Source organism: Neolamprologus brichardi, chromosome 20, assembly GCF_056152115.1.
Source record: "Neolamprologus brichardi isolate AB-2024 chromosome 20, ASM5615211v1, whole genome shotgun sequence".
Lineage (NCBI taxonomy): Eukaryota > Metazoa > Chordata > Actinopteri > Cichliformes > Cichlidae > Neolamprologus > Neolamprologus brichardi.
This window is the reverse complement of record NC_142123.1, coordinates 537,501-554,908: the sequence shown is the minus strand read 5'-3', so window position 1 is coordinate 554,908 and position 17,408 is coordinate 537,501. Positions and strand designations below refer to the sequence as shown.

General features: G+C 43.8%; 1 protein-coding gene across 1 annotated transcript in view; it reads right to left on the bottom strand.

Moving 5' to 3' along the window:
- LOC102793035 (ERC protein 2) overlaps window positions 1-17,408 on the bottom strand; it is a 158,419-nt gene that overhangs the window by 40,149 nt on the left and 100,862 nt on the right. Inside the window, exons 16-17 of the mRNA XM_087834055.1 lie at window positions 5,991-6,138; window positions 1,487-1,648 (exon numbers count right to left, since the gene is read on the bottom strand). Of these exons, the coding sequence (XP_087690181.1) occupies window positions 1,487-1,648; window positions 5,991-6,138 (310 nt within the window). The remainder of the gene's footprint in view (window positions 1-1,486; window positions 1,649-5,990; window positions 6,139-17,408) is intronic.

The window sequence follows — 17,408 nt, the reverse complement described above, 5'->3', positions numbered from 1 at the left end:
GATGAGCCATCGCAGCTCTCTTGTATAGACATAAAAATTCACCCTTAACAGTGAGCATAATCCAGCCAATCGCCACAGATTTATGACTTATTTTGTTATTCTGTACATTCTTAACAAGATTTCCCAGAAACCCTAATAATACTTTTTTCTCAAGCTGTTTTCAGTCCAACTTGCAAAAGTTGAAGTATCACTTGCAGAGAGGTACTGTTTCATATGTCAAACACTATAAACACTGTTGCAGTAAAACTGCGCCGGGTAGTCATACTGAGGCAACGATATTTATAAGTACAAAGTGACGTGGAGTAATGTGTGACAGTAAAAACGAAACCCCTGCTGTTCACAGCTCAGGAGAAAGTCTACTGTGGCTGCAAGTGATACAGAGAAACAATGTGGTGTAATAGTGGGATAATATTTTACCAAGGCAAATTTAAAATATAACATAACAGAGAACACAAGCAAGGTGTTAAAGTCGTGCTTGTTCAGTGGAGCATAGTCTGCATTCCTATAGACTTCAAATATAGATTCAGACTGAACACTGCTTGCATGTCCGATTGTGTATATAATATATAACTGTGATGTATTTTAGATTCATAGGAGCTAACAGCAAAAATGTATTGAAATCCTTAAATACTGCTCAGGTATGTGTGGGGTAACGCATGGACACAGCTGTGTGCTTTGAAGCATGTGCGTGTGTTTAGTTGTGCAGGGGATGCCCGCTGCATGCTTGATCCCATTTTAGAAAGAGGTTTGAGAAATATGTATATAAAGATGCAATAATGCATATCGAATAGAACAAACAAAATTCGACTCAGTGGAAATCCCCAGTATTCGTCTTAACCCTCCCACAATCTACCAGCGAGTGTGGAATCCCCCCAATCAGTGGCTGAAAAGAGCTGTGATGAGTTTAAATTACATGCAGAATACAAGTTTTTATCAGTCGGTGCTGTGGCATCATCTCTTTCTTTGAAGATTCCTCCTGTTAGTGGTTTCGTGTGCTTACATGACATCAACAGGCTCAGGTGTGCACCTCTGCATGCGAATGCATACCTACAGGCAAGCACACGCTAATTTACACTGTTTTCAGGGAAATACACATAAACTTTGGGCTACTAACAGAATCAGTTTGTTATCCGTTAACGGTGTTCAATCAACCAAATTAAGTCCTGAGGCAAGGCTGGATGTGAGCGTGATTGAGAGATGAATGATACATAAACTGATCTCACATAGAAATATCAAAAGCACTCGTGTGTCCCCTTCAGGCCTGTTTTTCTAAATGATATAAATGATTTTGGCAAGAACAAATGGACTTGAGAGAGAAAAGACCGAGGCAAATAGAAAAGGGAAATTTCATGCTGTCAGTTCTAACCACAACTGACTCGTGGTGAAATGACAAATATGAAATTTAAATTGCTTTTAAAATGATGAAGGCGAGAGCCTGCGTCAGCCTGTGTAAACAGCTCTGAGCTGCGTGCGTGTTCGTGCCGACCTGCTCCACAGGGGGTCGGTGGTTGGCGTGGAGAGGCGCTCGTGGCAAGCTCCGGTGATGGACGTTTGCTGGGTGCATGTGGTGCGAATGATGAGGGTGATGCTGGGGATGGATGTAATCTTCCTCGTAGTTATCAGCAATCATCTTCATTCTGCTTTGAGTCTGCGAACAAAAAAACGAAACACAGAGATAAACAACAACGAAAACACGTATAATTAGAACAACCACGGGCGATTTTCCTGCAGCAGCGCTCGTTTGTTTTTTGAAAATATTCTCTGGGTCATAAACTGATTAGGTCGAGGATGTTTCTGGGTGGAGGTGGGGGTGTTGAAAGCCGTCGAAGATGTTACAAACGTTGCCGCTAACGACATTTGACAGGTCGTAAATTGAGTGAGTCGGCGTGCCTGATGAAAAAGTCATAAGTCTGTCAAACGTCATCCCTGATGTAGATTATCATTTAATTGGATTACACAGATCCTAGTAAGAACAGTTAGTTAGTGTTTTGTGTTTTGCCCCAGGCCACAGCCGTCACGAAGCAACCTCATGCTACATGTCACTGATTAAAATTACACTCAAATATGCATCTCTGCATGTCTGTAAACGGGTATGACTGAGTGCCCTTTGTTTGAGTTTATGTGCATCTGTGTGTGTTTGTGTGGATGTGGAAGAGGCTGTCATGCTGCCAGCGTCACTGCTTTGGACACAGATAACAGCCCAGCCTGACTAACATTAACAATCTGCAGTGAGGCCGGCTGATAGACACAGATACACTGACAGGCTCAGCTTTATTCCCTTAACTGCACATATTTCCTCTGAGGGCAGACGTGACTGCAGAGGTGGGATGAAGTTTCCCGTCCAAGATGTTACAGGCCCCTTTGTTTAAATGAGAGACCGTCATGGCAGGCAGAGGCAAAAAAAGCTCGAGTCAGCTGTGCCGATAGGAGGGAGATGGTGCAGTAGTTAGAGGCCTGGGGACATTGCTGCTGAGATAAGAAGCTGAGGCCTAATGACTGAGGAAACGAGCCAGTCAGGATCACAGGAGCGGATGTGGCTGGCATTAAAGAGGTTAGCAATTACTTTAAATCGCAGAAGAGCCGCTCAGATAAGGCGAGAACCTCTGACACTGTGGTGAGAGAGGCAACAAGGGTACAGATGAAAAGTTAGGGGGGGGAGGGCTCAAATAGACACCAGACCAGTGGTTAGAGGTGTTAAAGGCAAGATTGAGGTGCACAGCCCTCCATGACCTCAGGTGTTGACATTAGCAGGTGTGACTGGGCAGGACGGGTCTCAGTTCAACAGAGCTGACAGCTGTCATTGAGGCTAGGACAATGATCATATACGCCGCAGCTGCGGCACTGATACGGCCGCCGCAATACTTAATAACACGGTTTAAAATCTGTGTGGCTTATTCTAAAGATTGATATGCAGCGAAAGGTCACGTAGAAATGTCACTGCTGCTAATTTAATGGGAACCATGTTCCTCTTCATCTAATAACAACCATATTTGGTAGAAGCTAGAAGTCTGTGTGTGTGTGTGTGTGTGTGTGTGTGTGTGTGTGTGTGTGTGTGTGTGTGTGTGTGTGTGTGAGTGTGTGTGTGTGTGTGTGTGTGTGTGTGTGTGTGAGAGAGAGAGCACATATTTAATATTTAATGACCTGAGACACAAACACCAACGGATGACGTGATGAATGGCTTTTGGAAGAATCTGGTTGTGTGGTCAGGACAGCCCACATGTGGCCATAGAAGTCTATCCAACAGACACACACACACACACACACACACTCATCTGCTCTCTTCGTACTGAAGCATTCCTGCATGCAAGTGCAAAGAAGGTGTTCACACATAAAATGCCTGAGAGGTTGACTGTGTGTTTTAATTAGTGTTAATTAGTAGCTGTGGCAGGTAAACAGCACAGTAATGGCCTCCAGGTTTGCTCGCAGATCAGTCTCGACCAGGCGCAGGTGGCACTACTGGGGGATAGAGTTAGACACCTCTAACCAAAACAGACGTGGGCTGTACCTGTGCAGTGTGTGTGTTTGTGTTAACGTGCAGCTGCCGGGCCGAGCGCTGCAGTGACGGCTGCTGTGCTCGCAGCTGCACCCAAACCTCAATCCAAGCCCTCCGTAAATCACAGCCCTGCCCTGATTAGAGAAAGGCTGTGTTAACACATATGGACACAAGAGGCTGACAAGAAAGGACTTAAATAAACAGGCAGCTGGCGAAAGGCTGCACCATTTTCACAACATTTACACACGCTGCTTTTTATCTGCATCTGGGTGTATTTGCATATGTGTAAAAACAGAGCAGGGAGCCAGCTCCAGGCAGCCACATAGTCTTACACAAGTCTTAATGAGAGGATGGATGCTCAAGTGCAAAGAGAAAAGGAGAGGTTGTCAGCTTCACAGCACCGCTGATGTGTGGCCATTCATCACCTGGCTGCAGAGTATTCCCACATGGGGACACATTTGTCCAGACTCTCCTCACAAATCTAAGCGCTACACTCTTCGTGTGTGTCTCTGTGTTTGCAAATGTGCTGAAGAAGGTCTTTGCCTCAAAGGGATGCAAGTCCAATGAAAGAAAAGTTTGTCTTCGAGCACGTGCCTCACACACACACACACACATATGTACTCGATCTTGAACAAGAGGGATATGGGGAGGTCAGACGGGGCAAAGCTATCTGTAAATCTATCTGCTGTGTCAAGATCAATTTTCTCCTAAGAGACTTCGAGTCCCATAATTCTTTGGCATTTCCTGCTCAGTTTCCTTCCGACACTTGCAGTTAAGGACCTGGGGACAGCACCCTATCCTGATGTGTGTCAACGGGTCAGTGGACAGACAGCTTGTGTGTGATGTTAAAGAATTTTGCAAAATGGAACGAAGCACAGTGATGCAGGAACTACTTACCTCACGACCTCCCTAGCATAATAAATTGATTGATTGATTGATTGATTGAATCTTTATTTTGAACATGTTAAAAAAGTACAACAACATAGAATTAAAAGAGACAAACAAACAAAGCAAAACAAAAAGAAAACGAGCAACCACAACTACAAATAACTTTCATGTTCAAAAAGGAGCAGGAAGAAGCATGAGCTTATTTAATCCCACCCCTTTTCCACTGTCAAGAAATCTATAGACTACAGAAATACCTCCTTGCAATTACATTATATGTCATGTGTATTTATTTATTTATTTTTTAATTATTATTATTATTATTTTTTTTTTTTATATATATATATATATACATATATGTTTCTATCTATCCATACATACGTATATACACATACGCACATATACACATTTTCAATAACCCCATTAACACCTGAAAGGATACACAACCTACAAATATATATATACCCACACCAACACACCCGTGCACCCGCACACACATGAAAATATTAGACAAGAACACCTGATCAAATCTCTACCTCTTCCCTGTAAAAACCATCTCCTTAAACCGCTTTTTAAACTGTGCCATGACAAGGTGTTGCATTTTCAGAGCTGTGGCACTGTGTCTATAGCGCTGCAGCTCCAATATTTACAATTTACATGCACATGCATTTTTAAAGACTTTGAGTAAAGACTAGTTGCATGCATGAAAAAGAAGAAAGCATGCTCGTCATCAGCTTTCCCTCACTCTTCTTCTTCACTTGCACCCTTTGTTCCTGCCCTGGGCCTACAGACCACACCGTTGCAATTAGAGCTCATCGCATCATCAGGTGTACTGTAACTGCTAGTTACCCAACGGGAAAACATGACGAATCCAATGGCGATTAACAGATAATAGGCTTTCCTTGAAATTCCTCAAATGGAATTGCCCCCCCCGAACCTCTTTCCCGTTTACGAGGCACAAACATAGATTTGCACTTAAATGCACAAGCAGCCACTGCATCTGTTGACTTTTAAATGCACCATCTTTCCCAGAAGCCCCTGTGACTCAGGAGATCGTATATATGGACGCCCTGCTGTTAGCTCATTACTATTAACATTCATGTTGGATCAGTCACTGATGTGGTCTGACTAGACCTTAATGATCCACATGCTTCTCTCAGGCCGTGTCACACTGCGAGCTAGGATGGGAAATAGGTGAGTAGGTACACGCGTGTTCTGGGATTTATCTGTGTTTCACCGCAAGATGTCAGACAGAAAAGTCTGCTGCTGATTCACCGGTGATACAAACATACGTGTGCGACTGCAACACGACTGTTGAGGGAACAGCTCTGCGTATGTGGATCTGGACTCACAGCTTCTGCTTGAGTAACTTTTTGATGACTAAATGCAATAAGTGTGGTTAGAGGCGTGGAGCTTTCCGTTAACTACCAGCAATTATTCACATCTATCTGTTCCTATTTTAAAACTCTTCCCATGAGGTATCTTTAATGTAAACGATCAAGATCTGCAGCAGGTTTTCATTTGCAGCCCTGCTTTGAGTAGCAACGCCAGAATCTGTTATGTGACCAAAAGGCAAAACAAACAGCTTTGTAGATAAATATGGTGGATTTACCTGCTGCTTGAGCTGGTGCATGAGCCTGTCCTTCTCCCTCTTCAGAGCCATCACTTCCTCCTGGGCTTTCTTGCGTTTGGAGGAGGATAATTCTAGCAGGGCGATGTTGGCATCCTTTTCACTGATGGCTGCAAGCAAAGCCTGCTGCCTGACAGGGTGAGAAAAAGAAAAGGACCGTACTGACTGATGGGTAAAGTGTTAACAGCAAGTCACGTCACGCTTTTAATATTTAGGAAACAGACAGGTGTCGACTGCAGACAGCCCTCACAGGAAGCTCACTAATGCTCCCTGAACTCAGACAGCGACTCCACAGAGAAGAAGCAGACATCTTTGAAGTGGTCGGCTAAGTGTAGTATTTGTGGTACCTTACTATGACTCACGAGCATGCAATAGTGTAATAGGACCTAATGGAGCAGGCTGAGCAGGATATGACATCTTTCTTATGTCACCCCTGTTCCCACAGTGTCTGTGTGTGTTTGCATGTTTGTGACTGTGCACAGAGGGGGTGGCTTCAAATGACTGTGCACAGGTGCAGGGGGGCGAGGAGGACATACCACCGAACTTCATCATGCACACAACCAGATGTACTAATTTAATCCCACAGAACTTGATGTTGCGTAAAGTCTGTGTGTTTGGGGAAGATCAGTGATGACTCTTCATCACAGTCATCAGCAGGATGTGTTTGCTCGAAATTTGTGACTAACAGATTCTGTTTTCAGACTTTGGTAAGCATATACATTACACAGTTAGCCGGGCATGGACAAACCTCTGCTTTGGCTCTTTATGTTGTTTTCTTTGACGAAAATAAAGAATCTCTAAACACACTTTCCTACAAAATACACGTCAGCTCATTTTATGATTGTTTTTGTCTTCATCTTCTGAGAAGTTTGTCTGAATGATCATCACACCAAACTAGCTCACCGGTTCATACCTACAGTGTAGACACTTCAGTTATTTTAAGCTGAATACTCCAGACTGTTAAATCTGAAATGAAGAGGGTATTAAAGCAGCATGTCGAGGTCATCTGTGGGTTTGTGTGAGGAGAGGAAGAGGAAGGAGGGTGCGTTAAAAATACACTTCGCTCTTTATTAAAAATTGACCTGCATTACGGTGTTTTTATTCCATGATTTAAGTCCCTGCAGAAATAACTAAATTACGAAAAATAAACACGCTGAACTCAGAATAAAGTCCCGCTGGCCTGGGACTCCACATTTGATGTTTTTAGTACAATTATCTGCAGGCCGCATCTGGATTCTCCCATTCAGGGCCATTAATAGCTCTTTGTGTACTGGTGTGTACTTGTGTCGTGTGCATGTGTTTGCGTGTGCATGCATGTGGGTTCTGACATGGACTGGAGCAGCTAATCACACCATTAATCACAGCGCAGGACCAAAGTGACACTTTTCGTCTCCCCACACCTCCAGTGTTTTTCCTTTTAATGCTCACTGTAATGGGAACACACACACACACACACACACACACACACACACACACACACACACACACACACACACACACACACACACAGACTGCAGGCTTATTTTTCTTGAGCTGCCGTTCTTAGTCTAAATCAGCTAAAGAATTAAATAAATAAATAAATACAGAGTCCATATAAAATACTCTGTCTATAAATCCGTCCTGATACTGTTCACCATCACAAAGCTGAACAAACGTGATGAATTCTGGATTTTAAAGATTGGCACAACAGCAGTGCCCATAGAGAGGAGGTGATGAACAGAGTCATATATGGGCAAGGAATGCAGCACAACATGTCACTGATCATAAACACTGTGTCAGATTAACGGCCGAAGCCTACACGCAGGATGGCCATCTTTACACCACATTGCCAGACATGGAAGCACAAAAATATTGAACCGCATCCAAGCAGCCTCACAGCGAACGCTCGGATCTCTTTTAAGATAAAGTTCACACAAACGGAGCTGCAGAATTTTATCTTTACGGGTCAACATGCTGCAGTAAATACAGCATGAATGCTTGAATGCAATAGTATTTCTTTACTGCACAGCATTAAGAACGGGACTTTCTACAGTTTAAACAGCTGAAACAGCGGGCAAAGCCAGGACGGCACAAGAGGAGAGTGCTTTTCAACGTTCAGGGAATCAACCCCACTTTGAATGTATCAGGAGATGCAGAGACACTTTCTGAGCCCTTCGTGAAGGACATTTACACCGTCTCTGTTGAATAAACTTGTGTTTTCTAATAATAAAAAAGGATGAATTTTCCTCCATCTAAAGAAATGTCCTGTAATTCTCTTCAGTCCTATTTAAATTCATCATTCATTATGTCAATGCAGCAATGAAACTCAAATATAATTACAGCGTGAGTCACATTACAGCTGAAGCGTGGCATATGCTGCTGTCACCTTCATTACACCTGCGTTCGCCTACGTCAGTCCCAAGAGAAGCTGATCGAACCCGAGACGCTCTGAGCCCAACAAAACTCTGAGCCAGAGTGGTGCCATGGTTCAATGCAAGCTAAATCGCTTCCAGTCTCTAAATGAACAAAGCGCGTTACAGTGAAGTCTCCTTGTGGCTGCTCGCTAAGTGGTGCTGCGGGATCTGCTGAGCGATGTCTTCCTAAAACAATAAAAAAGAGGCATTATTGTGATTAGTCTGCCTGTAAACCTCGTCTCCTACATCCTCAGCCGGTGATTGTGTGTGTCTGTGTGTGTGTGCTGATTAGTATTACTAACAGTCTTTGAACCTGAATCACACTGGAGTATTTAATCACATCTAATTTAAGTGGCCGTTTGGCCTCCGTTGTTGAACAGTTGCATTAATCTAGAAGACAGGATTCATCTGTCAGGCACCCCCCCCCACAGACAGATGCTCTATCTGCTGATCGTGAGTGGGTGAACCCTCTTTCTTTCCTCCTCTCTGGTTTTACTCCCTGCTTAACTCTGACTTGGCCTGTCCCAGACAAACAAAGGATTATCTTCATCCCCCCCCCCCAATTGAAAGGGTGACAATGAAATGGTTTTTCATGACAAACTTGTGATTAGTCTTCATAAAAGTCAAACCCGAGCACTGGAAGGTCATGAGGTATGCTAATAAAAGGACGTATAAATCCGACTGCTGGAGCCCTGGTGTCAAAAAGCTGCTCTGCGAGGTAACTGCAGCTTAGCTGACGTGATAAACACGACGCTCAGACAAACAACTGCGCAGCCTTAAAGAGAGATAAAGATAGCTCAACTATAGTTTTGTGAGGAAAACGCGCGGTTCTGCAGAACAGCTGAACTGACATTTTATTTATAAGGGGTGAAATTCTCAGCTCGGCTACAACATGTGATTCCAATTGAAGCTTCATGGTCCCTGGGACATATTGAGACATTTGAATCTACAGACGTGGGAGATGGATGGCTAAAGTACATGACTGTGTGATGTGAAGTGTGTGTGTGTTGGGGCGAGACAATATGGAAAGAAAGAAGTTGAGATGTGAGGCACGAGGAGACAGAAGAGGTGATGAAGATATCTTCGAGGTGGAGCTGCTGCTCAGAGCGCTTTACAAAGGCACGCGGTGCACCGTCAGGTCAGGCAGATTTCTGCGAGACAAAAGGGGTTAAGATGGGTTAACTGGGTACGTTCGCACATCAAAGAGTGAGGTTTAGATGTGAAGAGATACCGTGGAGTTGGAGAGAAGGGATGTGTCAATGTGGAGAAAAACAAACAATAAAAAAGATGGCAAGAGATGAAGGTAGCAGGAGAAAGGGAGTGTTTGACAAGACTGAGTGCCACCTGTGTTGCATGAGCGAGAGGAAAGAGGGAAGAAAAGAAGGGGAGAGGAGAGGAGGAAGGGAAGAAAGGAGCAAAGGTAAAGATTTAGGAGTCCCAGCATACCCTAAATCAGCTCAGCGCACTGCATGTTGTTATTCCTAGGTGTCACGGTTGAGGGATATGTGTTTATAATTTGTGTTATGACTTACTTGAAATTATGAGCGTGGAGAGTCAGCCGGACAGAAACAGATGCGTCTGCGCGATGCCCGAGGGAACCATCAATACTGTCCACCCCTCAGCGCAGTGTGTGCATGTGCTGCATATTCATGTGTGCATGCATTCGCCTGTCCATAAATGTGCTTTCATCTCCATGTGTGCATGTATGATGTGTTTTGTTTGCAAGAACACGGGGAGTCCTCTAATATCTGCTCCCAAACCATCTATTATGACGTCTTCCCGTTTGTGATCCTGCCTTTCCACCACTTAACTGTCCGGCTCTGCAGAAACATTCCTAGGGCACTTTATGGTGGTTTCTTGATTGTGGGTGTGTAAAGGTGCAGTCTGGGGGCCCCTGTCTAGGCAGTTCTAGAAGCCTGTGGTGAGAGCAAGCAGAGGACATGAGAATGGGGCATGGTTGAGTGACACTATTATTTATGGTCTTGGAGTCATGTGTTATTTACAGCTAAGGTAGGAAAAATGTCCAACATAAAGCACACGCTCAACCTACATTTGGTGAGCTTTCTGCAAAGCCAGTAGAGAGGATAAAGCCGTGTCTTAACTTTAAATGTGGGTAAAATTTATTTTTATGAGGTCCTAGTTTTGGCTGCCTTGGTTTGGATTAGCTCCATGCTAACCTGTAGCAGCTAACCTGCAGCCACATGCAAGATCCACATATTATCCGCTTCCTTTTGTATGCTTTAAGCCTTTATTTATCTTAATCTACAGGGAGGATTTATCCAAACCCACCACAAATAAAACTTGCATGACTGCCTTGTTTGTTCCTTTGGAGCGGTTGCTGTATGTATGTAGGTCATTACATGTAAATTGTGAGCTTCAAATTTCACATGCTAACTTTGAGCGGCGCTTCCCAGGAAAAAAACATGACAGCAGATGGTTCTCCCAGAACTAGACCAGGTTATGTGTGTTTTCACTTCACTAATAAAATATACAACGCACTTACTCTGCTAACCCCCACTCCCACACTAGTGCTCTGACTGGTGGGTGGTGGTGGGAGTCTAATTGAAAGAGTATGTATCAGTTTTACAGCAACAGGAGGGAAAATACGAGGGGACAAAAATCAACAAATCTGCCAAAACTAGCCAAATGTTTAGAGTCGGAGCAGGGACGAGGAGAGATGGCTGACTGCTCCCAGAGATGAGCAGGACCAGACGGCCACCGCTGCATTCCAGAAGGAAAGAGGGGGGAGAGCGATAGAGACCCAGACGGACACGAGAGACCAGGTGGCTGTGTGACTGCAGACAAAGGAGATGAAAAGTGCATTCGGTCTTGAAACAAAAAATTTGCAAAGGCGACGCCAACATCAAAAACAAGCAAGAACGTAAATGAACATTAAAGCCAAGTTGAGGCGGCCGTACGTTTTCAGTGCTGTTTGTTTGTTTATCTCTCTTACAGACAGAAATAAGTATCGAGGTGTGTTTGGTAAAACTCAATGGAGGGTGATATAATAACAATATCAGTCTCATATCAGTGCATGAAGTGTGAACCTCTACTCAGGTTGATTGCTTAGAATAACAACTGAATAAGGGTCTCGTTCAGAATCAGAGCTCAAGCACAAATCTGTGAGTAAACCATGAATACAAACCTTTTACGCACAAATGTGCATCAAATTATTTGTGCTCTACAAACAAATCTATCACAATCCTGCTTTTGCATTTACAAAGCTACAGCTAGTATTTACTAAAAAGAGGCAAAGTGTCAGTTTTGCAACTCTAAGGTATTTTTGTGGGTGGCCTTATTTTAGATTGTATTTGTAGTACTTATATATACTAAACTTAGCTGAGTGTCAGAGGAAGGAGGAGACTCTGAACAGTCACAGCATTTTTAACAGATATTTCTCATTAAGCTGCCTCCAACATCTGAATTACAACACCTGCAGCTACAGTGCATTATTTCTCTCAGCAGACGGCCCCCATTCTCACCCCTCCTTGTTTCTGACCAGTATATGCATGACTGAAATGAACTGACTGAATCATTGTTTAGATGTTAACGCATCATTACCTGCAGAACATTCATCTTCTGTCGGTGCATTTTGCAATTTTGCCAATGTGTTAATTTGACAGACGTAGTAATCCTGCCGTCTCAATGCTCAAGAATATGGATGTTTTTCAATAATTGCCATGAATTTCTTGTCCATCCCCACAGATCAGGTATTTCTTGTCCCAGTTACCATCTTTTTCTTATGATCAGTTTTTCTGTCTTTCTTATCTTTACTGTCAGAAATCTTCTTTGTTGTTCTTTAGCCAGAGTGAGTGTTTCGGGGTAAACGATATGCTATACCCCTGTTTTTGGTTTTGTTTGTTTTTTCTCAACCATCATCACTTTGGAGAGGTATGTCTTCTCTGGCATCCAACACCGACACCACATTTTCAGACCTTTTTTTCTTAGTGTTGCAGTTTCCTCTCTTGCAACATCCACTTCCCTCCCTTCACCCCGAGCTAAACGTGTTTCTTTTTATAGAGAAACGGGGGCGTGACAGTATGCAGCTAGTATGCAGAATGCATGAGCATGCTGATTTATTTGGTGCGATTGATCAGAAGGATTCACTAACACCCACATGGTGCTAAGAACAACACTGGTCAGCGGTAATAATTTTGCATGTGCAGTTATTTTTTGCACAGGATAAGAACATACCATGCACACACATACACATATTGGTGAATGAGGCCTAAGGAGAACAGCCAGCCTCACTAATGCTATAAGATGCCAGCCAATACCTCAAAACCACTTCAAAAGTTAATTAGGGTTTGATGGGTTTTCTACTTGGTGGAACTTATTCTTTCCAGAAAATCGCCAGATGCAGCGAGCTTGGATTGTACCCAACATCTTATTGTAACAATAAAGTTTGTACAAATCTTAGACGTGTCTGCTCACAGCCAACAGTCAACTCTATAGAGGGCAATGAACAGAGCAGACAAACGTAGCTGAACATAAAAGCACACAGACGAGCATCAATCTGCACTTTTTAAAGCAAATGAATGTATTGAATAAAACACTGAACTATTATTTTATAAATACAACCACAAAACAACTAATTGCATTATATCTGCTCTGCTATGTCCGGCCTTGTTTTCTCCCCGTGTGGCGATCAGCTCCCAGGTAAATTAGCAAAGTTGTTAAACCATCTTTTCTGGATGTGTGTCCATGTGAGCTTGGCCAAGTACGTTTGTGTGCAGGCATAGATTTCCCAGAGTAACCTCATTGTGTGAGTGTGATAAAGACACAAACCATATCAGATAAGCTTTAACCAATCAGAGGAGCTGTCTAACACGAGGGCCTGAAACCTCCTAACAGCAGAGCTTTCCATTCGCTTAAAGGGAGTTTGTTCTGTCTTTACTGTCGTTCAGCTGACTGACTGACAGTGCTTCCCCAAGGCGCAAGAAACAAGACAGGAGACTGTACTGTACCACACACGTGTAGAGCTGCTCTGTCTCGCACACAAGTACAGACACAGACACACAGCAGCTGGATCCTTTAAAGCTGTCATCTGACAGAGAGGTGAGGGTAAGAGTAGCAGCTTCAGTCACACAGTGTAAGAAGACACACACATTCACACCTATGAGCGAGGAGAAGCATGCATATGCAGTAATAGAAAGTGTGCAATAGTCAGTGTATAAATAGTTGCATGTTCAGACACGCCGTTCTTCAGCATCATCATATGAAACTGTTTGATTTTTTCACCTGCAACAATAAAAGCCACCTCGGTTTCCTCCATACAAAATATTAATCATTCATTAAAATGATTCCTTTGACATTTTCACATTTCTTCTATAGTGTGTGCAACCCTCTGCAATCACAATCATTAATCTGCTGCAGAGTTAGAGCTAATCCACTGATAATGAACCACTTTCCCTTTCTCTCTGCACCACATCGACTCTGCCTTTAAAGTCAGCTCCAAAGAAACACCTTCTGCATTGCGTCATTTAAATGCTGTCTTTGTGGCCTTGTATGTTCCACTGCATTATAATAACCCTCTGTCCAACAGATCATCACAGGCCTTTGAACAGGAAATGTCTTTTTCTCCTTCTCAGGCCTCCATCACTCCTCTCCTCCCTTTCTCTTCCTAATCAAAGAGAGGAGCGATTCTTTACAGCAGAGAATTACCTCCGCCATGGACTCAGCCTCTCTATCATTCTCTATTCTGCTGTGGCGTGCCCTATACTCACTCCAAAGTGGGGCTAAATATTAAGTTCAAGGAGGTTACGCAAACACGTTGAAACAGCCATCCTTGGCCTAAATATTACCCTCAAACCTTCAATTACCCGCCTTTCCCCTCTCCCCTCATCCCCCTCGCCTTTCCTGTCCTCGCCATGGGTTCTCTCACTCCGGTCATCTAACTTCAGCCTGGAAATACAGCGCGCACTCATGACGCGGGGCCAAAAGGCCTTAAAATGTCAGGGGCAGGGAGTCCAACATTGTGGTGCACTACAACACATACACACATACAAAGCTTCACCCAAAATACACATGTACACACAAACCGATGAAAGACGGGTCCACAAAGCAGCGAGAGCCCCTGGTGTATTTTCTCTGAGCTCCAAATGCAGGCCTGGCGGTGGACCACAGCTGAACCACAGCCGACATGCGGTGATGGGAGGCCACCACACTCACTTCCCTTAAAGAAGCAACAGACACGCACACGCACAAACAGGGGATCACAAAAAGACACAGGCGGTAAATCAGACGCACACACATGTTCAGCGTTTTTCTGGACAGGACTGTCATGACGATGGTCCGTGTTTAAAAAGCAGTTTGAGGTGAAGGGACAGATCTGTATGGGCTGTTTCCCACAATGCTTTGCCAGACAATTACACAACCCAATTAATGTGGTTACTACAGCACAGCGAGGACTTCACTGAGCAAACTGTGTATGTGCGTGTGCGCGATACAGACGATGTGTGTACTCTGCTTTGGCCGGTATGACTCTCAGAATTATAGCTTTCGTTGGAGCTGACGCTCGTCTATTTCCCGTCACTGTGTAAAGGACACACAAGGTCACACTAACATTCACCCCACACTCCATCAGCCAATCGGAGTTATTTCCAATCACACATGAGCTCAGGGATTATAAAAGCTGCATAACTAGACCGTGCTCTCTGCTGAAACAGCTCCTTTCAAAGAATTAACAGTAAATAAATGCTGTGACACAGTTGTGTTTTACCAAACCGGTTATGAAGTAATGAGTTGTACTCATATACATCATAAAATATGGGGCCAGACAGAAAGTCTATGAAATACACAAATGCACAGACACAGGGGTCGAGGTGGGGGTGTTGATTAAAGAGCTGTGCCAGGTCTGGACACGTCTGCTGTATATTTAGACAGATCCGTGAGGATCGTGGATCAAAGGGAAGCATGATTACTACCTGGCCTTCTGATTTTAAAAAGTCACTATTATTTCCCAGTCAGTAAAAACAGGAATACATATTTCAGCATGTTCGCTCCGTGGCTCTCACGCACGCACACAGGCATGCACATGCGAAAGCAGCACTCAGACAAACTCGTGGGACATTTGCAGACACAATGACTTGCACCGGTGCACAGTGGACACGGAGGTAGACACAAGAACACACCTACACACAGTCTCACACATGCAACCACGCCGCTCTGTAATCTGGGTAATTTGTACTTTGAAGCTGGTGTAGACAGATGATGGCCTCTGGAACATTTAGTCTGTTGTGTCACTGGATGTGCAGGTTCGCTGGTCGGTGTGAATTCCCAATAGACACACCCCCCCACCCGCTACACGAAAGTATAGCTGTTGTGAATAAGGTTCGTGTGAGAAGACACTGGCACAGCAAGACTGAGTCTGTGTTTGCAAACTTTATGAGGGTATGAAAATTAAAGCTGCAGGTGCCGACACACAGGCGCATAAATGCACATGCAAGCATGAAACAGCAAAAAGCGCCTTTTGATAATTGCAGCAGAGAGGGGGACTTTCTTCTAACCTCGAGCTGCTCCCATCGAGACCAGTTTCCCTTCGTCTACTTCTCTCATTGAATTATAAATGAATCCACACATTCATAGATAAACACACACAACGTCATGAATGCTCTGCTGGCCCTCCACCACACCTGTGCATAAATTCCAGCATACATCTGTTTTTTAATAAAGAGACCTGTGGCAGTGTGCAGTTACATGCTGCTGACAGACTCACTGATTTCCAGAGAGATAACATACACATCCAACTCAGCTCCCTTGGCACATTACATCACAGTTATTTTAATAATGGCTTCAACTGAGTCCTTTTCCTGGCTATGATTACATATCGGAGATTGTGTGTCTGCACGAATTTTCTTTCTTTCTTTTGCTCCTTTACTATTAAATTATCACTTTGTGGTCATCTCGATGTAATTTTAAGAGTCTGAGGAGTTTAAGTTTGTTATAATGTTCTAAACATACGTTGGGCGCCTTATGAGGAGGCAGCTAGCACTGTGTTGTGTAGATATGTGATGTTGCTCCATTAACACTGGAAAGTTGTGGCTGAGAGTGGGATCTTTTTTTGGTTTGTGGTCTCTCACCCTCACCCACTACTTAGCTGCTCTTTGTCATTCTGACAGTGTGTTCAGGTATAACGCAGCCCAAAGAGCTTTCTACAACAATCTGTGTCACGTGTGGATGTCTTCACTTTCCCTCTGTGAACACTAAATCTGACTGTTTGACACGGCAGAGAAAATGCAGGTGTGTTTTTGTGTTTCCTGGATCTTGAAGAAAAACACGCAGATATACTAGAAAGACGGTATTACAGATGGGAAAAGAGCTCAGAAAAGGTTTAAAACATTACTTACAACTAAAAAAAATAAAAATAAAGGTAATTTTAGAGATATACAGTGATGATTAGGGATGGGTACCGGTATCGGTTCTGACATAAACGGTAGTAACCAGACCGAAAAGCAGCGCACATTTCAGTGCTTTATTTCCCTGAGCTGTGACACACTTTAGATTCTAGCCAATCATTTTACGTTTCCGAGGATAGTAGGCGGGTCCAGGTACGTACGTTCTTTTAGAGCAGAGCTACAGATTAAAAATGCCCAAGGCGAAGCGGTCAAAGTCTGGCTGTACTTCACAGCAAAATATGCAAACTCAGCAGCTGCAACAAGTGCTTTAAGCTGATACTGTGATACTGTCAAAGGAGGTAACACCTCAAATCTGATGAAACACCTGGCGACGCATAGCATTTTTTTTAAAGCCGAGAAATGCGCCGTATTTGATAGCTTGCTGCGAGACCTCACACCGAGCACATCTACTGCGGGTGTGGTGCCTGTTATCGACCCGGAGTTAGCAACATCCCCCAAAAACCCAAAGAGGAGAGTCCTGGCCCCTAGCCCTGCCAGTGTAGCAGAAATGATGAGGATGATGATGCAGCAGCAGCCGTTCTTCTCTGCGTGAGTAGCTTAATGTTGTTCGTGTGTAATTTACGTTGAGTAGGCTAACCACGTTATTACAT